Source organism: Adiantum capillus-veneris, chromosome 8, assembly GCF_014529385.1.
Source record: "Adiantum capillus-veneris isolate H3 chromosome 8, ASM1452938v2, whole genome shotgun sequence".
Classification (NCBI taxonomy): Eukaryota; Viridiplantae; Streptophyta; class Polypodiopsida; order Polypodiales; family Pteridaceae; genus Adiantum; species Adiantum capillus-veneris.
Window position 1 is genome coordinate 97712251 of NC_140938.1, and position 23427 is coordinate 97735677.

Here is a 23427-nt window from a genome sequence, read left to right on the forward strand (position 1 = left end):
AATTCTTTGTTTCTCTTGGGTCCTGCTAGAGGAAAGGAAAAAGTGACAGCATGTCCTTCCTTTAACAAAGCCAAAGAGAGAGCACCCTTACCGGCATCCACAATAAGAAAATAATCAACGGATTAGTTTTCAAACAGCATTACAAGTAACTTGGGTGACTCTAGGGATCAACCAATCAAGTTAAAAAGTGCAAGATCGCACAACAAATTCGGCACCTTAAGAAAAACATCTGAGTGGTTGACCCTGATGCAATGACATCCTTTCCATACACTATCACCAATGTTTCTCCTTGTTCAGATATTGGGAGGCCTATAAGGAGCTTACATGCTTTGAATGTGATAGCTGTTTGTCATTTGCAATGGCATACACATAGCTTACTCCACAATGGCTAGTGTGATCATGATTGACGATGGGTGGTTGAAACTTAGTGATGATCGATGAGGGTGCGCACAATTGTGCGTCTTTGGAGAGATGCATGCTCTGTGATCTATCCCTCATAGATGTGCTTCGAAGAGGTGGATGCTACATGATAGGTGCATACTCTAGGCCTATGAAATATCCCTAGAGTGGCAAGCTTGACTCAATGGACACCAGACCAAGTATGTGTTATGTGTGAGTATAGCGGACACTTCAAACGTAGTTTTGCAAACCAAACTGCTCGCTCTCATTCCCTTCCTGGCTCGTTCTACTCTCATTTTTTTTTGTGTTTCGTTGGCCACCATCGCCATAGCTAGAAAACCAGAAGCGAAGCCTCGTTTCTTTTTACTCGGGGCTGAGCAGTCTCTACGCCATTGTATCCGAGATCTCTCCATTCGAGCTCACCTCCATTGTTGGCAGAGAGATCACAGGCACAGGTAAGAGTTTCCTTGCTTCGTAATTTTCTCTCATTCTGCGCATTGTTATCGCCATTTTTGCGGGTGCAAGGTGTTATTTTTTTCGTTTTCCTGTGTAATGTCTATGGCGGCTGAAGCTATCTTCTCACTGCTGATTTCATCTTTGACGTTGGGGAGAAGCCATTCCCGCTTTGAATCATGTGTTTCGCTACTGACATGATGATGGGCCTCCTATACTCTGGTAGAGGATGCCATGTTTTTGTATTGCAGGAAGTTTTCTCCTGAATGTTGATCCATTTCTTTTTTAAGGAAGCTTTGTCTGCTTATCTTCCACTTCCCGTAAGTGTGCTTCCTATTTCTTTGAGTTTTTCACTGTGCAAGATTTCATGTGCGCATGCCTCTCAAGCCAGGACCCATTGCATTTCAAACATATAGAAACAGATCAAATACACAACATCTTCTAGAAACTCATTGCTCCTGTTCTGTTCTTTTAACGATTGCGTCTTCCTCAGTTTCTCCTGCTGCGTCTTCCCGGTATCATGTTCCGATGGAATGCTGTCCATTTTCTGCTCTTTTTGTTGGCTTTGCATCTTATGTCTTTTGTTGTATTGCCATGGTCTCCTGCAGGTATAACACATCAAAGCAGATCAGGTTGTGCAGAAGTCCCTCATCATATTAAATGCATCTTCGTTTTTTTTTGGGTAGTGGTTCAACAACTGTTACAACTCGTTTTGATTGGTTTGGAGTTGTGGGTTCATTCCCACCAGTTGCGTTGCTCTTTTTACATTAGAGATGAGGTTGGAAGTAAACTTCACACAGATAAGAAGAACTACAAGCTGTAAGCTCTTCAAAACTCGGATCCTGTAAGGGTGTCCGTACAAAAGGATTGTTCTCTTCATCATGAAGCGTGCTAGAGATGAGAATGGGGCAACAGGGCCACAGCTCAAACGACACTCGACGTCCCGTGGAGAGATGTGAGTGTTATTTCTCTATTTTTTTTTCTTTGGCTGATTGTGTCCCTTCTGATTTATTGCTTTGACTTTGTTGCACCTTTCAGGTCTGTCCCTGCTGTGCAATCCCAACAACGTCTAACAACAGATGATGCGTTAGCGTATCTTCAAGCAGTCAAAGACATGTTCAAGGATAAGAAAGGCAAATATGATGAGTTTCTGGAGGTGATGAAAGACTTCAAAGCACAAAGGTAAACATCATTTACAGCTGTTGTACTATGGTGCATGCTTGGCTGCTTCTAAATATTTGTTAGTAGGTACCGATATGTCTGATAATTTTGTAGAGACTTGCTAGCCTCTTCCTGTATCGATTGTTTGAGATTAAAAGCAAGTGAATGTATGCCAGGTTTATAAATGTTTCTTCTTCTATTTGTGTTCACGTTGTGTAGGATTAACACACCTGGAGTTATAGCTAGAGTGAAGGAATTATTTAAAGGTCATCGTGACCTTATACTAGGATTCAACACATTTCTGCCTAAAGGCTATGAGATCAGGCTCCCACCAGAAGACGAGGGCCCTAAAAGGCAACCTGTGGAATTTGACCAGGCCATTAGTTATGTCAACAAAATTAAGGTACAATTGCAGTGTGTTTTTTTGTTTTTTCAGGGTTATCTTCTCTTATTAAATCCAGTCTAAATGACTCTGCCCATGCTTTTGTCCAACAGACTAGGTTTCAACAGGACGAGCAAGTTTACAAAGCTTTTTTAGAAATTTTGAATCTGTATCGAAAGGGGAACAAGTCAATCAATGAAGTGTATCAGGAGGTAAGAGCTCACTGTATTTATGCTTTTGGTGCAACCATCGTTTAAAGGGATTCTTTGTATTTTCCGATGCTTCGCCCAATGGAGGGGTGGTTGTACTTGTGTAGAAGTTCAATATGCTGGTAGTGTGCTCATGTGTATGAAAGGGTGCTGCATTATTATTTGCTTCATGTAGACACCAGGGCAGCTTTTGAATGGATCATCAGCTAAGTTCCAAATTGTGTTGACTTTTTTGATAGGCTGATGTTGAGGTGGGAATGGCTAGGTAGTTGAAATGCCCACCTTCTTTAGATGTTGCTTCGATGTTGTACTGACATTCTACCACTAATGGTCTTAACTACTCCAGCTTTCTACCATTTTCTCTCAGTATTGTCAAGAGGCTTTTAAATTTATGTCATGTTGCTCTTTCGAGTGTGTGTATGGGTGTGTGAGTTGTTAATAAGAAGAGGAAAATGGTATAACCTTTCTATCACCCAAGTGTGGTAAATTGGTTAAGCCATTCCCCTCTTGAATAACAACTCTTGAGAGTTCAACTCTCGTCAGATAGATCTTTGAGGTCTCTTGGGATAGCTTCCTACGATTTTAAAATTCCTTTCTTCTTCTTCTTCTCCTCTCTCTCTCTCTCTCTCTCTCTCTCTCTCTCTCTCTCTCTCACTCTAGTTATGATTGTTTCAATGATTGCTGGACAGTTTCAGCTCTATCATCTATCAGGCCTTGAATTCATATATGTCAATTAGATTTTATGCTACTTCTAACTTACTGTTTTCAAGAAGGTGGCAATGCTGAAATGGCAGCAGCATCACTTTTAAGAACGTTTACCTCGTTTTCAGGTTGCTGCCCTTTTCAAGGACCATCAGGATCTCTTGGAGGAATTCACATGTTTTCTTCCTGACTCTAGTGGTGTTAATCATCCTTTATCAAGAGGATCAGGAGTTACCATGATGCGCAGAGATGAGAAGCCCCTAGCAATGAGACATACACAGGCTGAGAAGACTGTGAAGGTAGGGGAAGCAACTTCTTATAATGTTGTGCACTTTGTTTCTTTTATAATCCCTTATGAATTTTTTGTATTTTTCTTTCTAAATGTTCTACCTGGTTGTGTACAGAGAGAAAGAGTGGCCAACAATTCAGTTGAATGTGACCGCAGCTCAGAGAAGATACTTGACCGAGAGCGACATGACCGGGTCGCTATGGAGGCAGACAAAGAGCAAATAAAGAAGGAGAGAGATGATAAAGAGGAGAAAGAGCACAAACAAGTTGATAGAGAGGAGAAAGATTCAGACCAAGAGGGAGATAAAGACTCAGATGCTCTGCAAAGACTGCCAAATAAAAGGAAATCAGCTAGGAGAGCTGATGAATTAATTCGCAAACAGTCTCAGGGCGGGGAAGGAGGAGAAGCAATGGCTGGAACATCTGCGCCTCTTTCATCAGTAGAGGAAAAGAAGGCTTCTAAGGGTATGCTTTTTCTTGTAGATGTAGTAATGTTCTGATTTTGCTTTGATTTCCTCTGAAGTGCAACCCATCGTACAGGACTCCAGAGGAAGCTTGCATTTTTTGAACATGTGAAGAGCAAGTTGCGAAGCCGGGAGACTTATCAGGAATTTTTGAAATGCCTAAATCTTTACAGTGAGGAGATCATCACGCGCAAGCAGCTGCACAGTTTGGTGTGTTGACACATTTCCAAAAATTGGTTGCTTTGTTCATTTCTGATCGTCAGTGAAATGCTTATTCAGAGAGTTTTGCGAAACTTCTCAATGCTCAAATCTATCATGAATGAGCTCCTCTAATGTAGGGAATGTGAAAGAGTAATGTTGTAGTAAAAAGTAAATAGTAGTTCTTGGAAGGTACATGGAAAAAGTAGTGTAGTGCATATTTTATTGTTTCTTTTGAGTAACTACATAACTTCAGTTTAGGAGTTAATTCTCTATTTTTGTATGGGTTCAGATTGTAAGTGATATTATTTTTTCCCAGGTGGATGGAGTTTTGGGCAAGTTTCCAGAACTAGTTGAAGGTTTCAATGACTTTTTAGCTCATTGCGAGAGCAATGGTAAAGTAATTCAAACTCTTCTTTTAATTTATTATTTCATGAGCCAATCTATTCGCTAACAAAAGTATTTTTTTTTTTCTTTTCTTATATTAGAGGGTTACCTTGCCAATCTTGTCAGCAAAAGTAAGAGCTGCTTGTGCTATTTGTCTGAAATTTATTGGTTTTTGAAAACGCTCTCTCGGGTCTTTCAGTTGCTTTGGGATCATTTTCATTTGATTTATTGCTCTGATTTCAATTGTGTGCAGAGCTTGGGGATGGACCTCTTTTGAAACCAAAGGTTGAGAGAGAGAGGGAGAAAGACAGAGAAAGAGAGAAGGAAAGAAGTAGGGAGGAAGAAAGAGGTGAACATGGCAGAGATGCAGAGAAGGAGAAAGAGCGGGATAGGCATCTTTCTCGAGAAATTCCTAGTCACAAGGGCTTATTGGCAAGCAACAGGGAAAAATACATGACTAAACCCATTTCTGAGCTTGACCTTTCCAACTGTGAGCAGTGCACTCCAAGCTACCGGCTATTGCCCAAGAGTGTAAGCATTACTCTTGTTCAGAAGTGATTATAATCGGATCTCACGAAGCTCTATTCATTTAGTTTTGACCTGACTTCGGGCAAGTCTAGGGGGTCTGTTTTGCTGATCTCACATATTTGTTTGTAGTATCCAAAGCCAGTGGTCAGCCATCGCAAGCCCTTGGCACATGAGGTTCTCAATGACACATGGGTTTCTGTGACTTCTGGAAGTGAGGACTATTCGTTCAAGCACATGAGGAGAAATCAATACGAGGAAAGCTTGTTTCGCTGTGAAGATGATCGGTATGCTTGGATTGATCATTTCATTTTTTAAAAAGATTATTGTAAAATCATTGAAATAAACACTAATTTTATGTTTTTTTACAGATTTGAGCTGGATATGTTGTTGGAGTCTACCGCAATTACAGCAAAGCGTATGGAGGAGTTACATGAAACAATGCAAGAGGCAAACTCTAAACAAGATGGGCAAGCTCACCTTGACGACTACTTAACTGGTAAGTTTGTTAACGGTTTTTGCTCTGTGTGGAGCTTGTCCAATTTTTTCACCTACCTTTCTTTTGGGAAGTGTAAATATCTTTGCATATGATTCAGCCATCAATATCCGATGTGTGGAGCGTATATATGGTGACCATGGATTGGATGTGATTGATTTACTTCGCAAGAATGCTGCTGTTGCACTACCCGTAATTCTTAGTCGGCTAAAGCAGAAACGTGATGAGTGGACAAAATGTAAGGAGGACATGAACAAAGTCTGGGCCGAAGTTTATGCCAAGAACTATCACAAGTCTCTGGATCATCGAAGTTTCTACTTCAAGCAACAAGACAAGAAGAGCCTCAGCATGAAAGGTGAGTCTTTTCTTCTAGCAGTGAGTGACGGCTCTCCTGAACAGAAGTTTCTCTTAAACAGTGGATTCACTCAATGGTCTTTCTATTAGTTATCTCACTATGTTTTGCTTGCAAGGATCTCCGAAGCTCAAGGGCATGATTTTTAAGGGCACCATTTGTGAACTTCTAGACATAATTTCATCCCGTGTGCATAACTCTTTCTGATTGTGAGAATGAATGATTGGCGGATCACAGATGGTGAATTAGAAATGCTTTCTTTTGAGTTACATTGAATGTTGTTGCATCACAATAGTGAAATCTATTTTGGATGTAACAGCTCTCTTGGCGGAAATCAAAGAAATCAATGAGAGAAAGCAGAAAGATGATGATTTTATCCTTTCTATTGCTGCTGGAAATAGAAGGTCATTGATTCCTGACCTGAGGTTTGAATATCCAGAGCCTGATGTAAATGAGGATTTATACCAGATAATCAAACATTCAGCTGATGAGATGTGCACTACCATGGAGCAGTCTGATAAGATCATGCGGCTTTGGACTGCGTTTTTTGAACCAATATTTGGTGTGCCTTCTCGATCTCATGGTGCAGAGGATACTGAAGAAGTTTCGAAAGGCAAGCCCACAAAGTTCCAAGAGACTGGATCACGAAAGAGCGAGGCTGATGTAAGGAAAGAAGAAAAGGGCTTGGTCTCAGAAATGGATATTGAAAGGACGTTATCAAACGAGAAAATGGAGATTTCTCGAGCTGAGAAGTTAAGTGCAAGTGTAATGGCCTGCCGAACAGATGAGAGCACATCTTTGGCTGCAGCTCCAGAGGAGCTGAAAATCAACAATACCACTTCTAGAATTGAGGGTGTTTTAGCAGCAAGCTCTCAACCAGATCAGGTGCACGCGACTGGTAAGATGTTGTATGACTCTTTGTTTAGATAGAATCTTGATGTAAAAGCTAGCCAGTCTCTACTTTAACTCTGTGAAGTTCCTATGGCTGCTACAGGTTCGAATCCAGTCCATCCTGGGCCTGATAGACTGAATGACAAAAGTACAAAAGAGAGGGAAGTGACCGTGGTAGGTGTCTTGATGAATATTTTCTTGTTGTTTATTTGTGGTTGGTCTGGGTGGATGAGTCTCCTTGTTGGGCTTAGCGAGATTTTACTTGTCTGCTGGATGTAGGATGTAAGTAGAAGGGCATTTGATGGAAAAAGAGAGAGTGAAATGGTAGATATAAAGGCAGATCCACCGCGAATAATAGTAAATGGAAGGATGGAAAGAGAGGAGGGAGAACTTTCACCTTCTCCGGAAGCAGATGGAAGGCTACCCGAAGGTTTTAATGGAGGGCCTTCAATGGACTCTATTCCGACAGCTGTAAAGCAAGATGGTGTTGTTAGTCATGGTTTCGGTGGTCATGCGGAGGAGGATGAGGAGATGGAATGCGATGGAAAGGGGGAGGGTGAGCATGATGCAGATGCGGACGATGAAGGGGAGGAGAGTGCACCAAAATCATTCGATGATAGTGAGAATCCATCAGAGGCTGGCGAGGAAGCTTCTGGTTCCGAGTCCGGTAATGCGGAGGATTCGCGAGAAGATGATGAAGATGAGCATGAAGTCAAGAACGAGAGTGAAGGTGAAGCTGAAGGAATGGCAGATGCTGAAGGTGAAGCAATATCTTTGGCTTCTTCAGAGAAGTTGTTGCACTCATGCATGCCTCTTGCAGCTCATGCTCCCTCTATAATCTCCAATCCTGCTCCTAGCAGAGAGTCCACTGTGTTCTATGGCAATGACACTTTGTATGTGCTATTCAGACTTCACCAGGTAAGTTGTGTGGTATATCAACCATTCAAAGGTCTCTTATCATTGGAAGTTACTGGGTGTAAAAAAACTTTCAAGAGTCTTGTCTGTGCCTGCAGGCCTTGTATGAGCGCGTACATGCTGCCAAGGTCCATGCAATTGCGGCAGAGGAGAAGCAAAAATCCCCTAAAGATCACTCATCTGAGCTCTATCGAAAGTATAATCTTCTTCATGATTTGCAAATTGCTAGAACGTTTGCACAAGCTTTTATGTGTTCATAGATGCATGTGCATCAAAAAATGCAACACTTGGTGTGTGCATGCATGTACAAGCATTACTGCCAAATTGTGCCAGTAGATTCACCACCATCTTCCAACTCCGCTTGCTTTTTCTTTTTTAGGTTCATGCGAGCACTCTACAACCTTTTAGATGGAACGATTGATAATGCGAAGTTTGAAGATGACTGCCGGGCATTAATAGGAACCCAGTCTTATGTACTTTTTACCATGGATAAGCTTATATTTAAGCTGGTCAAACAGGTACAGAATGTTAATTTACGGAAGAGTATAAGGGTTTCAAAGTTTTTCTCAATGATTATTGGAATCCTTGTTTGCCAGCTTCAATCCATTGCGTCCGATGAGATGGCAAATAAGCTTTTAGCTTTGCATACCTATGAAAAATCTCGCGCTCCCAATGGTTTTATTGATGCGGTTTACCATGCAAATGCATCTACCCTTCTGCAGGATGAAAATATCTACAGATTTGAGCATGTAAGGATGTCATGGATTTGCGCTGTGTTACTGCGTGTTAAATTTTGGCGTGGGCTGTGGACTCTTACATTTGATTTTTTTTTTTCCTTCAGAGATCAAATCCCAGTCAGCTTTACATACAGCTCATGGAGGGTGGTGCAGAGAAGCTGGAAGCTGCTGCAAACGCCATAGAATCATCTTTTTTTACTTACCTAAATGAGTTCTTATTTTCCACCACTGATATTCACAAACAGCAACCTCCAATATTTTTAAGAAGGTATAGCTATTATTTATGTTATAATTGCAGACATTTTTACCTTGAGAAGCATTTATGTACCTTGCTTGCCATTCCTTTTATTGCTATGGTAAACTTTGGCAGTTAGTGTTTAGCTTGTGGTTATGTGATGTATAGTAACATAGGATGGACCCCTGGTTGAGACAGACAGGGATAGGACGGCCTTTCCCAGATCACCTGACAGCACATGGGAATGGGTCGGGATTCGGAACGCGTTCCGGGGATGTAGAGAAGGCAAAAGGCCTGTTTTTTTTTGGGTTGCATTATGCCCAGGGACCATGCCTATAATTTAGGCTTTCTCCTCAAGAGGTTAAGCCACACTGCACAAGCTCATTGCTAAGCCTCAAGCTCATTGCTCAAGCCTCAACCTCCATTGCTCAACTTGTAATTCAAGAGTGACACGTGTAGTTCATAATTTTGATAATTTTGATAAAAGAAATTAAGGGTATTTTACCGTTCTTGATCTCAACCCTGTTCCCTAACTTTTACTGTCCGGATCTGTTGTGTGTCCCTGTTCCCAGTACCATGTTTCTATGACGCAATGAGACTTTCTTTTAGTGCACGAGAGTCCGTATAAGTTGAATGTGAACTTAATCTATGTTTGTCTCACCTTGATACTAATCCTTCGAACTTCCAAAGCAGAAATAAATGTTGCTGTAGTGAAGATGGTGTTGATCAGAATGCAATGGCCAAAGCAATGCAGAATGTGTTTGTTGCAAATGGCTTGGAATGCAAAATATCCTGCAAAACGTCGAAGGTAGCAAGCTGACTTTTTCGCTGTGATGTAATGTAAATTATAACAGCTTTTGTTGGTGTTGTAAATCGTTACGACTTTTGGTTTTGTGCAGGTCTCCTATGTTCTAGACACAGAGGACTTACTTTTCCGCAGGAAAAGAAAGCGACGGGATAGTGTTAGTACTCTCTCCAACAATTTTATCAGCAGGAGGGTGCTAAAGTTCCGTAGATGGATTGATTGTCATTACAATCAGAAGAAAGACAGGTAACGGAAGACCATGGTGCATGCTCTTTTAGGAATTCTCAAAATAAAGTTTATGAACTTTTGGACTTGGATTAATAAAACTGTCCCTGATTTCTGCTGCACGGCTTCCTTTTGCCTTATTGACTCTTTCAGAAACTCTTTAAGAGGTGGGCACATTGCATAAAAACCCTTTCTTAGATCTTGGAATTAATTTTTGCATTTGGTTTTCCATGTTGTCTCTCTTTGATCTTGTATTTGTTGTGTGCGTGGTGCACATACAAGTGTGCTTCATTAAAGGCGTGGTTTGGCTTTCCGTCCTCTTTTTTTCCTTCTATTCCAGAATTTTCTCATGTGTTAATTAATTATGCTTTCTTTTTGTCCAACAGAAGTTAAGAAAAGCCTATGTTTATTGAATATGTAACTCTTAACCATGTATTGAGAGTATGATTGTCTTGTGGACAGATGACGTCTTGACTATTGAAGGTGTTGAACTTAGCCTTGTGCCGCCTTGTATCATACGCATTTAGCGAGCAGTTTAAGAGGCTGTACACAGATTTGTGGAAGCGTTTTTGATATAACTCTTATACGATCCCACACGATGCAGCCTCTTCGGAAAGCTGGGGCTCATAATTTTATGTACATCATCAATGAATGCTCTGCTGTAAAGTTAAAAGGGAGAGCCTAGGCAAGGGCATTCTCTCAGCTCGTGGTTGTCATTGCAGCTATACGACTCTGCGAGTATGTCGTTGAAGGAAGCCAACCAGCTTCCAAATGCTTAATAGTAGCACATCCATATTAAAAATCTTGTTATTTTATGTGATGGAGGACAAGCTCTCATGATCTTGTGTCGGTTGTAATTACGACATTGTGAATCCGACATGTGTAGAGTGCTATATCATCATTTTCATTTGCCCAAAGTCATTAGCTATTCATGCATGCATGCTCTCTCTCTCTCTCTCTGCACAAATGTACACTTCTTGCACAAAGCACATACTTTAAACATACGGTTTGTTCATCGGTCACATTTGCTCTGGTTCATGGGTCACATTTGCTCGGCCGTTCCCCTTTCCTTGCCCAGTGCTGGGGTTTTTTATCATCTCATGGGCTGTTTGACTTGTACTATGGAGGAAGATAGTTGCTAACATTAGGTTTGCTTGCAAATGCTCTCTCTCTCTCTCTCTCTCTCTCTCTCTCTCTCTCTCTCTCTGTGTGTCTGTGCACATGTGCGTGTGTGTATATGGTGTATGCAATTTGTTTAGGTTGATTCCTTGCTCAACTTCCATGTGCTGTAAAGATGAGTTGCACTTCAGGGAGCTTTTTGGGGAGAGTACGGCAGGTGCAGGTATTTCTGACCGAGCGTCGATGCCTACCATTCATCTCCAACACTTAAAAGAGTAGATGAATCTTGTAAGAGGAAAACGGTATCCTGACAGGATTGTAAAGGTTTGGTCTCATAGGTCATTTTGACCTTTTGAAGACGTTTATTATAACAGTTCATTTCTCTCTCTCTCTCTCTCTCTCTCTCTCTCTCTCTCTCTCTCTGTGCATGTGTGCTCAAAGGCCACATAGCTAGTTTGTAAGCAGTGCAAAAATTCATTGCTTGCCCCATCATGCGGAGGGCTGGCTATCTCCAGATGTGTTCCTTGCCATTGACACGTACTTTTTATGCAATACACTCGAGAAGTTATGATTGGAAATGTGGTGATCATGCTTCTGTTATGTGCTAATATAGTGCTTTTGGCCCATTCTTAGATGATGCACTTAGTCTTGGAATTTTTTTGCTTGCATCATAGTCAATCACGAAGTCTTAGGCAACATAATGTGCATAGTTGATGAGACACCTTTCACATTGTTCTCAAATGCATAATAGGCCCTCTTCCCAGCTTCTAAGCCTCATGCACACCAATCATTCCACTTATGGAGTTATTCACACTTCAAGGGACCTTGTAACTGTAACCCTGTCACAAGCGTAACTTTTTTTTTCAAGGTCAGCCCGCTATCCCCTACTTGAGTTCCCAACCTTTGATCACATTAGAGCTTGCTTTCCCCATATTTTCATCACATGAGCCCTTCCTATAGACATCTGCAACTTCTTAATTGTGATGCTCATTTCTACGATTGTTAAGCATTGTGACAACTTTTCAGCTCCACATCCCCCCCCCCCCCCCCCCCCCCCAAAAAAAAAAACCACACACACACACAAAACTATGTGCACAATAGGTGTTACGAGGTGGGAGATAAACCAAAAAAATGAAGATAATAATTTGCTTCTCTCAAATACAAAGGTCATAAGAGAGAGAGAGAGAGAGAGAGAGAGAGAGAGAGAGTGAGAGTGGTTCTCACCTTGATAGAGTATTATCCTCTAGAATCTACTTCTCCTTTTGAAAAACCAACCAAAAGAGATTCTCACAATTCAATTCACATAATATCTATACTATTGTATCTTTGGTTCCTCTCCCTACAATAACAACGAAACTCATTAAAGTTTTCCTTATTTCAATTTGTGTTTGACTAAACATATTTAGTATTGGTCACATGTGTGCATGTTTAAGCTATGAGTGAGTATGGAAACACTACACAAACGATCATTAAACGAGAGTGCAGGAAGAGGGAGGTTGGTGCTATTCTCTCCTATTAAAATAATCACGAAAAGATGCACCATTCTTGATAATGCTAGGTTCTTTTTGATAGTGCCAAGACTCCTAGGCATATAAGGACTTCGTAATATGCTTGTATCAAGAAAATGCACTTCCTTTATCTGCTAGGACAAATCAAATACATTAAATTGAAATATCATGTGTATTACTTTGATAGCTTTGTCAAAAAGCCTTGTCATGTTGGGACATACCTTCCAACAATTGCATCTAAGAGACAAGAAGCTTGCAAACAGCTTGTTGTCTTTGATTACTCAATCGCACCCTCATACGCATTGAAAAAATATTCCCTATAATTGTGTTCTTAAGAAATCCACTATCACGAAGACTGTCAGCATGTACCATCCAACCTTGCTTGCCGATTTGTGTTGTCAAATTGACATTTCTTCTCTCATAAAATAATTGAATAGGAGTAATGAAAGGAATGTGTGCGATTGCTTGAAACTTAGTGATAATGGTAACCTTGATCTGAAATCTGTGGAAGATAGTAAATTGGGCAGTGGGCAGAAAATACTCTAGTGATAGGAATTCCATTATGCTTTATCAAAATTGGTTCTTGCCTCAACCTGAAGAAACTCCCCTTGATGAGATGTCATTAAGGCTCACACACCATGCTCTGAAGAAATGTCCTCAAGCTGAAGAAACTAAGCTTGATGATACATCATGAAGGCTTGCATGATGCACATCTAGTTCCCCTTTGAAACTAAGAGCAACACATCTTGCGCACAATGGGTCATGCTTTAATCAAAAGATGTGTGCTTGCATGTAACCTTGGCTAGTGCATACAACTATTTGCTTCATTGATTATCTACCACCTCATCAGCATAAATGACAACAACTGCATTTGGCGAGGACAATCAATGTTGATGATGATTTCTTCTTCCTCACTCAGGAAGCATGGTGTAGCATACCATTTTTTTGCAAGAAACCCCCATAATAAAAGTCTCATCATAAATTCATTTATCAATGCCACGTTTTACATAATCCCACATACCTTCAAGGCAAAATAGTACATGATTGCATCTTCATAAAGGCCATTGTTTATTTTCTATAACAATCCCAAAGGTTCCTCGATGGTGCGATGGCATAACTTTCTTCAACAATACTTGATGATAGTTCCTCTCATCATGATTCACTCACTATTATCTTGAATATTTGTGTTATTACCAATAGATTCTTACTTCATCTTCCATACATAACCTTTTGGGACACTATTTCCTTCTCTCCCTTAGTTCAATATCCACATTTAAGCTGCTAGACAAGCCTCTCAAACTGAATCAAAATAATAGTACCTTAATTCCCCTACTGCAGCTTTCAATCTATTAAAAGTTGTGCATAAACGAGGTACATGCATTGAGTCCTAGAAATAGGATTTGACACCCATCTACCTTTGTAAAGGTAATTTTTTTGGTCATATGGTCACCCATCTACCTTTGTAAAGGCAATTTTTTTGGTCATATGGTCATAATTTTCAAAAATCTGTCATTAAAAGGGTTTGTTTTAAGATTTTCTCCTTTAGATACCTACCAATGGAAGGGGAGCACAACAAGATGTTCCTCTAATCTAGAGAGCACGGACGTGCTATATCAATAAAATGGTAAATTGGTATGTAAAAAAGGAATCCCTTCTAGCCTTATCGTCCTTTGAAGGATTCACCACCCTTATAAAGGCATTCCTCTGATGTAGGCATATAGGAGACGAGATCGATCCCAGGTTTGCCATCTACGTTGTTGCCTCTGCCAGCAAGCCAAGCAAGAGATTCGCCTTAAAGGAATGCTTGCAAAATTGTAGTGACATTCAGGTGGAATATTCACAGATTCCACCTCTACCTTAGTGTTTCTAGCATGTTTCAAAATTGGATGCATGCTACAGTTTTGAGTCGAACCTAAGTCACGGCTCCCGGGACAAGATCCCTATGCTAACCATGTGACCACAAGCAATTGCTTCTTGCAGCATGCATGAAGCCATTAAAAAAAAAAAAAAACTCTCTGCTAGAGCACTCACCCCTTTTGCATGGCTCTCTTCCACTCGTCGCGGGCACAACTCTGCCCTCGTGACTTCTCTTCGCGCCTTTTACCTTCTAACTAAGTGACATATCTATCAAAGATTCACTTTCACACGATTATATTTGAATCATGCCTCCATACAAAATAAGGGCATAATTAAAACTCTTCCGGTTATTCAATCAAAGTTGGGAGCATTTTTTGTAGCTCATTGCTTTTAACAGGCTACCTAGAGACTTGGTGAATTGTTGAAAACATGTTATCTAACAATGATGGATTTAACTAGATTATTAGTGGTAAGCTAGACAAGAACAACTTCCATGATTGGAATTTTAGAATGACCAGTTTTCTTATGGTTTAAGGTTATTGGGAGTACATTGATAGATAGAATGAGATAACACCAACACTACTAGATCAATGTGTAATTATTGTGCAGATAAAGGATTCTATGGATAACACCAACACTACTAGATCAATGTGTAATTATTGTGCATATAAATGACTTTAAGGATTGGAGCTAGGGATCTTAGAAGGTCATGTACTAGCTTTTTGTGAGTGTGTAGGACACTATAATTGGGCACATATAAGATACTCACACCCCAACGGAGTTTTGGGACACCTTAGCTTTTTATAGTGTGCAGGACACTATAATTGGGCACATATAAGATACTCACACCCCAAAGGAGTTTTGGGACACCTTAGTACTGCTAGATGTGACCAATACAAAATCAAGGAAGCTACAGTCGAAGACTGATCTAAACATAGTGCATAAGAAAAACGTGTCTATCAATGAATATTCTCTAAAGATAAAGAAAATTTGTGAGTCCCTTGCATCAATTGGTGTTATAGTTGTTGTTGATGATAAGGTGGAAGTATGTCTGTGGGGTTTAGGTCCATAATAGCAACCAATTTAAAATTGGCATCCATCTTCGAGAGAATATTTTTGCATTTATAGACTTAGTGTCCTTGTTGATTGTGGAAGAGAAGGAACTTGAGGAAATCTATGCATGGAAGAAATAACTTTGAACAGGTCCTCTACAATAATAGTGAAAGAGAAAGAATAAATGGTACATATCATGGAGATGGTCGTGGAAAAGGCAACCACCAAGCACAACGACGAACTAATTTCCAGAGATAGAACATAGGCAATTGAGAAAATTTTCAAGGCAAGGGAGCTCAAGAGGCCATCAAAATGCACAATATAACAATACAGGTCAACATTGCAATGTTGTATGATGGATTGTGGGAGACATGGTCACTTTGAACGTCATTGTCTAGACATCAGACACCAAAATGATTATGCAACCACTATCAGTAATGTAGATGAGCTTGATAGGCTACTTATGCTACATCATATATTAAATACTATGTCTGGAAATGTGAAAAAGTTGGTGATAATGTATGACATGTGGATTTAGGTGCATCTAATCACATGACCAATCATCGTGAGTGATTCAAGGAAATGTAGACTTTGTAAGTCTTGAATATGTAGAGACTGGGGATGATAATGTGCATTGCACTATGCATACAATAAATGTACCATTATCTATGACAGATGGAAAAGTAAAGTATCTGGCTGACATGGTGCATGTACCCAACATTACAAAGAACCTAGGTATTGTTGGGTAGATGGTTGTTTGGTCGAGCTTTATAGGTGCGGTTTGATTCAAATGATCTCTTTGTCAAAGAGTATAAGAAGATGGAGGGTTGGTTGCGCAGGAAAAGAAAGTGGGCACAATGTTTACTTTGGATGTTAACATGGCTACAATAAATGCTACTATATCTATGCAAGGTGTAGGAGTTGTTGCAGATATTAAGATTTGGCACAAACATTTATGTAAATCTTCAAAGGTTGAAGATGGTGCAAACTAAAGAGATGGTTATAGGTATGCAACTTTTAAAGTTGCTGAAATATAGATAATTTGTGAAGCCTGTTAGTTTAAGAAGCAGGCAAAATGACAAGCATGTAAGTAGGAATGCATTGGAATAGTACGTACATATGTACGGGGTTTTGCAAAGACTACATTTATGGGTGGATGGAGGTACCATGCGAGCTTCATTAAGGACCATACAAGGAATACATGGATCTATTTCATGAAGCAAAAAAGTGAGGAGTTTATGCACTTTCAAAATTTCAAGGCTATGGTTGAAAAACAGATAGGGAAACATGTAAAGTGGTTGAGGACAAATGGAGGAGGAGAATACTTCTCAAATGAGTTCAATACTTTTTTGAAAAAGCATGGAATTCAGAGATAGTTTTCATGGAGGTATACTCTCCAGCAAAATGGTGTTGTAGAGCAGAAGAACAATCACATAACAAAAGCTGCTAGAGTCATGATGAATGAGAAGAGCATGCCTCATTTTATTGGGTTGAAGTTGTTGCTACAAAAGTTTATACTCTGAACATAACCCCTACTACTGTAAAGCATGATATGATACCTGAAGAGAAGTTAGGTGGTGAAAAACTTGATGTATCAGAAATCAAAGTGTTTGGTTGTATTGCTTACATGCATGTGCCAAATGAGTAGAGAAGCAAGCTTCACCCAAAGTCTGAAAAATGTGCGTCCATCAGTTATTCTCTTGAGAAAAATTGGTTTTACGGTGTTACAATCTTATCATGGGTAAAGTGAGGGTGAGCAAAGATGTTGTTTTTGATGAAATGGAAATTTGATATAATGATGTCTAGGATAAATGCTACCACATCTATGATAGCCTTTTCCTATGGGAAGCAAGCAAAAGCATCATTTCCTCCTAACAAGCATGTAAGTAGAAATGTATTGGAATTAGTACATACATATGTATGGGGTCCGGCAAAGAATGCGTCTATGGATGGATATAGGTACCATGCAAGCTTCATTGATGACCATACAAGGAAGATATGGGTCTATTTCATGGAGTAGAAAAGTGAGGTGTTTGTGCACTTTCAAAATTTCAAGGTTATGGTTGAAAAATGGAAACATGTAAAGTGGTTGAGGTCAGATGGAGGTAGAGAATACTTCTCAAACAAGTTCAACAATTTTTTGAAAAAGCATGGAATTTAGAGGTAGCTTTCATGCATGTATACTCTGTAGCATAACAGTCTTATAGAGATGAAAAATGCACATAGCAGAAGTTGCTAGAGTTATGATGCATGAGAAGAACATGCCTCATTGTTATTGGGCTGAGGTTGTTGCGAAGGGTGTTTATATTATGAATAGTACCCCTACTACTGTAGTGCATGATATGACACCTAAAGAGAAGTTCAATGGTAAAAACCTAATGTATCATATTTCAAAGTGTATGGTTGTTTTTCTTTTGTGCATGTGAGTTGAGAAGCAAGCTTGACCCAAATTCTGAAAGATGTGTGTTCATTGGTTATTATCTTGGGAAAAATAGGTATAAGTGTTACAATCCTGTCATGGGTAAAGTGGGTGCAAGTCATGGTGAGAAGACATGGAGTGGTATGTTGCATGAAAGAGCGAGTCCTAGTAACTCTTCAAATGTTCAAGAAAAGGAAAGGAAAAAGTTGATGATGTCCCTAAGCTACCAAATTTGAGTGGTAGTCATGTTGATGGTGGTGACAACAATGGTTTTGAGAAGAGTTTAGATAAGGAGTTTGGCATACCCTTTATGAAGATTTTGGGTGTGAGAAGGATGCAAGCGAGGACTAAGGCACCTAGAAGTCATCCTAAACCATGTAGATCCAAGAGAGTAAGAAATATTGTATAGAGCTTGACTTATGATAGTTATGTGTCTCATCATTTGTGTACATGGAAAAGATTTTAGAGGAGGCAGAACCCACTCATTTTGAGGATGCTATTAAGGATGCAAAATGACAAGCAAGCTACGTATGAGGAGATGTGTGCCCTTGATGATGCAAATGAAACATGATTTTTGGTGCCCTTATGAGAGGGAAAGAAGGCAATCAGATCTAAATGGGTCTATGAGGAGATGCGTGCCCTTGATGATGCAAATGAAACATGATTTTTGGTGCCATTATGAGAGGGAAATAAGGCAATCATATCTAAGTGGGTCTATGAGATAAAGCACAACGCTGATGGCAGTGTGAGAGTACGTACAAAGCAAGGCTTCTAGCCAAGGGTTATGCACACTATGGGATTGATTACGAGGAGATGCTTAGCCTTATAGATGTTACCATATACATGTGGTAGGGATGTGTGTGAACACACTAGGACCGCCGGGGCATTTTTTCCCTCTTTAGGAGGTTTTTTTCCCCCAAGCATTGTATATACGCCCATCACTCTAGGGCTATCTATCTTTCCATTGCACACTAAGTAACACACTCTCTATTGTGTGCCTTGAGCTTCCTTCGTCTTCTCCAAGCTGTGTGCATTTCTCTGCAACCCTAATTCCAACAATTGGTATCAGAGCAGGTTGCGTCCTCCCGGGCTTAGTCGCCAGCTGCTCCAGTACACGCCTGCTCACTTTCTCCGATTTCAGTGAGCTTTGGTGTTCGTAGGTCGACAAATACTTTGGGAAACCTCAAAGAGCTTGGTCTGCTCAGATTTTTGATTCGGGCTCAATTCGGCCTCCGTTTCCACTACAGGCAGTACTGCACAGGCTATTTCGTCATTTTGTGCAAAATTTCTATCATCAGTGTCGTTTTTTGCATAACAGGTGCCTTATAGTCTTCTACGGTTTGTGCTATATAGTACGTGTTGTTCCCGCTCCGTTTCTCCTATTTTCAGGCAGTTTTCACATCAGGTGCATCATTTACCATGGCTGACAACAACAACACAGATGTGTTCAAGATGTTTGCTGCTGAGGACAGGTTGGATGGGGGCAACTACCCTATGTGGTCTTATATGATGCAACATGTTCTTGTGTCAAAGGGCGTCTGGAACATTGTGCAGGGCATTGATGTACGTCCTGGTTCTGAAGATGTAGGCCATGTTGCAGGTCTTGCTGTTGCAAGGATTGCAGCTGTTAGAGTTGTTTTGCCTACGGCAGAACAAGCTCGTTGGGATGTTAAGGATGCGCAGGCTCATGCATTGATTGCGTTTTCTGTGAAGCGCACCATTGTTCCTCACATCCGTATAGCAAAATCTGCAAAACAGGTTTGGGATATTTTGGCTGGTCTTTATGCAAGCCGCAATGAGGCTAAAATTGCTTTGCTGTGTAAAGAGCTGGAGTCGAAGATTATGCATGGGGAAGATGATACGGACACTTTCCTTGCTAGTGTCAAGGATATCAATGAGCAACTTATTTCTACAGGTGAAGTTATTTCAGACAGTTCCCTTGTGCAGACTGTTCTTGATGCCTTACCAGATTCTTACTAGACTTTTGCTAGTACTTGGAGACTTATGACCCAAGGAAATCTAGAAGTTGTCAAGTTTGATGCATTATGCACATTGCTGTTGCAAGAGTCACTTTCCACAAAAAACAGGACTAGACATCGTGCAGTTGAACAGGCTTTAATTGCTTCTCAAAGAAAGGGTGGTAACAACAATGCAACCACTTCTTATGGTTCTGCTACGAATAAATTCTGTTCCTAATGCTTCTGCTGGCAGCAATTCGTCTGGAAATTCTGGTGATAAGGGCAAAAAGAAGATGCGTTGCCATTATTGTAAATCCAATGATCACTTGATCAAGTCGTGTCCTAAGTTGAAGGCCAAAGAGGCTAAGAAGAAAGAGGGTGGTTCCACTGCAAATGCTAGTTCCACTACAAATGAAGCCATTGTTGAGTCTTCTATGAAAGGAGACTGTGTTGCTGATGTTGATGCAGAATGGGCTCTTAGCGCAGAGTGCACTTACAATCCTGCTATCCATGATGCATGCTTGTTAGTTGCTGCAGATTCACTTGTGTGGTATTTCGACAGTGGTGCTACAAAGCACATTACCTCACATCGTGAATTGTTTACCTCTCTCGAGTCTGTCCCTCATGGGAATTCTGCCACTTGTGCCAACAATGCCTCTTATCCAGTTCAGGGAGTTGGAAAGATTGTGCTTACTGCTGCTAATGGCAGTTCTTTCACACTTGTTGATGCACTTTATGTACCTGGGATCAAGAAGAATCTCTTGTCTGTATCCGCACTTGCTAGACTTGGAGTTGTAGTCAAATTTTGTGGATGACAGATGTACAATTCATGATCTCAGTTTTGGTGATGAAATTGTTGCATCTGGCCTTTTGTGCCGTGGGCTGTATAAGCTCACTTTGTATGACAAGTGTGGACAAAATTTTGCAAATGTTGTTGCAGATTCAAGGACTATTTCAGATGCAAAACTTTGGCATGCACGTTTTGGTCATCTGAATTTTGCCAGCTTGCTGCGTTTGCAGAAATCTGATATGGTTGCTTCTTTGCCGCCTCTTGAAGCACCTGTCAAACATGTCTGTGAAGGGTGTATTTTGGGTAAGATGCACCGTTCTAAGTTTCCAAAGGATGGTTCAGTTCGGGCCACATGTAGGTTGCAGCTTGTGCATAGTGATGTTTGTGGGCCCATGCAAACTCCGTCCTTGGGCAATTACATGTACTTCGTGACTTTCATGGATGATTACTCCAGGCATGCATGGGTATTTCCGCTTAAAGCGAAGTCCGAAGTTTTTATGTGCTTCAAACAATTTCTGGCTATGGCATAAAATGTCTCGAAATGTACTATGGGCACCCTCCGTTCCAATCGAGGGGGGGAGTATATGTCTCATGAATTTAATGCATTTTTGGCTAGTCGTGGGATAAAACACCAATGTACAGTGCCTTATACACCTTAGCAAAATAGTGTTGCTGAGAGGAAAAACAGGTCAATGATGGAAATGGCACGATGTATGGTCAAAAGTCAAGCTTTGCCGCATTCTTTTTGGCTTGAGGCCATCATGTGTGCCACTTATGTACTTAACAGGTGTCCTACGAAAGATTTGCAGTCTATTACTCCATACGAAGCATGGCATGATAGAAAGCCTTCTATTGAGCACATACGTGTTTTTGGCTGTTTGGCATATGCTTTGGTGCCACAAGTGCAGCGCATAAAATTGGATGATAAGGCTGTCAAATGTATTTTTGTTGGTTATAGTGCTGAAAGCAAAGGTTACAGGTTGTATCATCCCAAACAAAACGTATTCTGGTTTCACGGGATGTAGTGTTTGTGGAAGATTCTGTTCAGCCCTTGCTGTCATGTACTAGAGACAGTAATGTAAGCTCACATGACATTTATGACACTTTGTTGCCTCTTTTCAGTGGTGGAAATACGAATGTAAGTTCCAATGAGGCAAATGTACAGCCTATGGGGGTTTTTGAAAATGTTCTAGATCAGCCTATTACTGATGCAGATGTACATGATGTACTTGATGAGGAAAGGGCTGAAAATGAGCAGGCTAGAGGTATGCCAAAATGGTTGGTGCACACTTTGCGTGGCAGTAAATTGGATGCACCTTTGTCTACTAGTTCGTACTCGTTCAGGCTCTCGCCATGCATCTTATGCATCAGATTGTTATGCTTTGGCTGTGTCTAGATTACATGATGTTGAGGAGCCTCTGTCTTTTGATGAAGCACAAAATTCAGAAAATTGGATGGCTGCCATGCAATCAGAATATGATGCACTTATAGAAAATGACACATGGACTTTATGTGATTTGCCTCGTGGCAAAAAGGCCATTGGTACGAAGTGGGTTTACAAGTTGAAACGCAAGCCCGATGGTGAGATCGATGGCCATAAAGCTCGACTTTTTGCAAAGGGTTATGCACAACAAAAAGGCATTGATTATGAAGAGAATTTTTCTCCCACTTGTCGTATGACTACTGTGCGTTTTCTATGTGCATTGGCAGCTCATTTTGGTTGGGATGTACATCAATCAGACATTGTTACTGCTTTCTTGAATGGTGACATATTTGAGGAAGTTTATGTAACGCAGCCTCGCGGTTTCGTCATAAAAGGACAAGAGGACAAAGTGTGCAAATGTAACAAGGCTTTGTATGGGTTGAAGCAATATCCTCATGCTTGGTATGAGAAAGCTGACACTCATTTGGTCAAACAAGGCATTCGTAACAGCCAATAGAAAGCACATTGTATGTTAAGCGTGAGGGTGATGTACTTCTCATTGTGGTTCTTTATGTTGATGATTTGCTGATCACTGGACCAAATGAGAGACATATTGTTGAATTTAAGGCTGATTTGAATGCTACTTTCAAGATGAAAGATTTGGGGCTGTTGCATCATTACTTGGGTATACAGTTTAACCAGTGTGATGGTGGTATTGCCTTGTGTCAGAAAAGTTACATAGAGACATTGCTATGTAAGTTTGGACTTGAGGATTGCAAACCTATTGCCACTCCCATGGAAACAGGTTTGAAGTTGAGTCTACATGATGCTGGCAATCCTGCTGATGTCACTCTTTACCAAACTGCTGTTGGCTGCCTCATTTATGTATGCAACACGAGGCCAGATATTCAATTTGCAGTCTCACAGATCAGTAGATTTATGCATAGCCTAGGGTCTAAGCATTGGCAGGTTGTCAAGAGGATTTTCCGCTACCTTAGTGGCACTTTACATCTTGGCTTGTTTTATCCCAAGGGGGGATCATTCCCGCCAGACTTACATGCTTTTTCAGACTCAGATTGGGCTGGTTGTTTTGACACGAGAGTGTCCACAAGTGGTTTTTGTTTCATGCTTGGCAGTTCATGTATATCATGGTTGAGCAAGAAGCAACCTACTGTGGCCACTTCGAGTTGTGAGGCCGAGTACAGGGCAGTCTTCACAGCTACGGTTGAGTGTGTATGGCTCAGAAGCCTTATGGCTGATTTGGGTGTTGGACAGGACACTGCCAGCACTATCTACACTGACAGTCAAAACGCATTGGCAGTTGCGAGGAACCCAGTTTTTCATGCTCGCACAAAGCACATTGAGGTGCATTACCACTATGTCAGGGAGAGGCTCTCAGCAGGAGAGATCATCTTGGCTTATGTGCCAACACAGGACAACCTTGCAGATCTTTTCACAAAGGCATTGCCTCGTGAG

At 40.7% G+C, this 23427-nt stretch overlaps 1 protein-coding gene across 5 annotated transcripts; it reads left to right on the top strand.

Annotated features, from left to right (window-relative positions):
* The first annotated feature begins 715 nt into the window (after positions 1-715).
* On the top strand, positions 716-10741 carry LOC147452616 (paired amphipathic helix protein Sin3-like 4). Of its 5 annotated transcripts, XM_086518251.1 has the most exons (26): positions 716-854; positions 1079-1172; positions 1461-1534; positions 1653-1807; positions 1891-2034; positions 2233-2416; positions 2509-2607; positions 3435-3605; positions 3711-4059; positions 4135-4268; positions 4576-4651; positions 4745-4774; positions 4897-5174; positions 5301-5455; positions 5540-5667; positions 5765-6019; positions 6336-6914; positions 7011-7081; positions 7187-7825; positions 7921-8018; positions 8202-8340; positions 8419-8571; positions 8664-8827; positions 9488-9602; positions 9694-9845; positions 10287-10741. In XM_086518251.1, the coding sequence occupies exons 4-26, from the start codon at positions 1734-1736 to the stop codon at positions 10288-10290; spliced, it is 4191 nt and encodes a 1396-aa protein (XP_086374377.1). In that variant the 5' UTR covers positions 716-854; positions 1079-1172; positions 1461-1534; positions 1653-1733; the 3' UTR covers positions 10291-10741. The 5 variants fall into 5 exon arrangements, with proteins under 5 accessions (XP_086374377.1, XP_086374375.1, XP_086374379.1 ...); XM_086518249.1 differs by having other exon boundaries at positions 1461-1807; XM_086518253.1 differs by lacking the exon at positions 10287-10741 and having other exon boundaries at positions 1461-1807; positions 9694-9849.
* The last annotated feature ends 12686 nt before the right edge of the window (positions 10742-23427 follow it).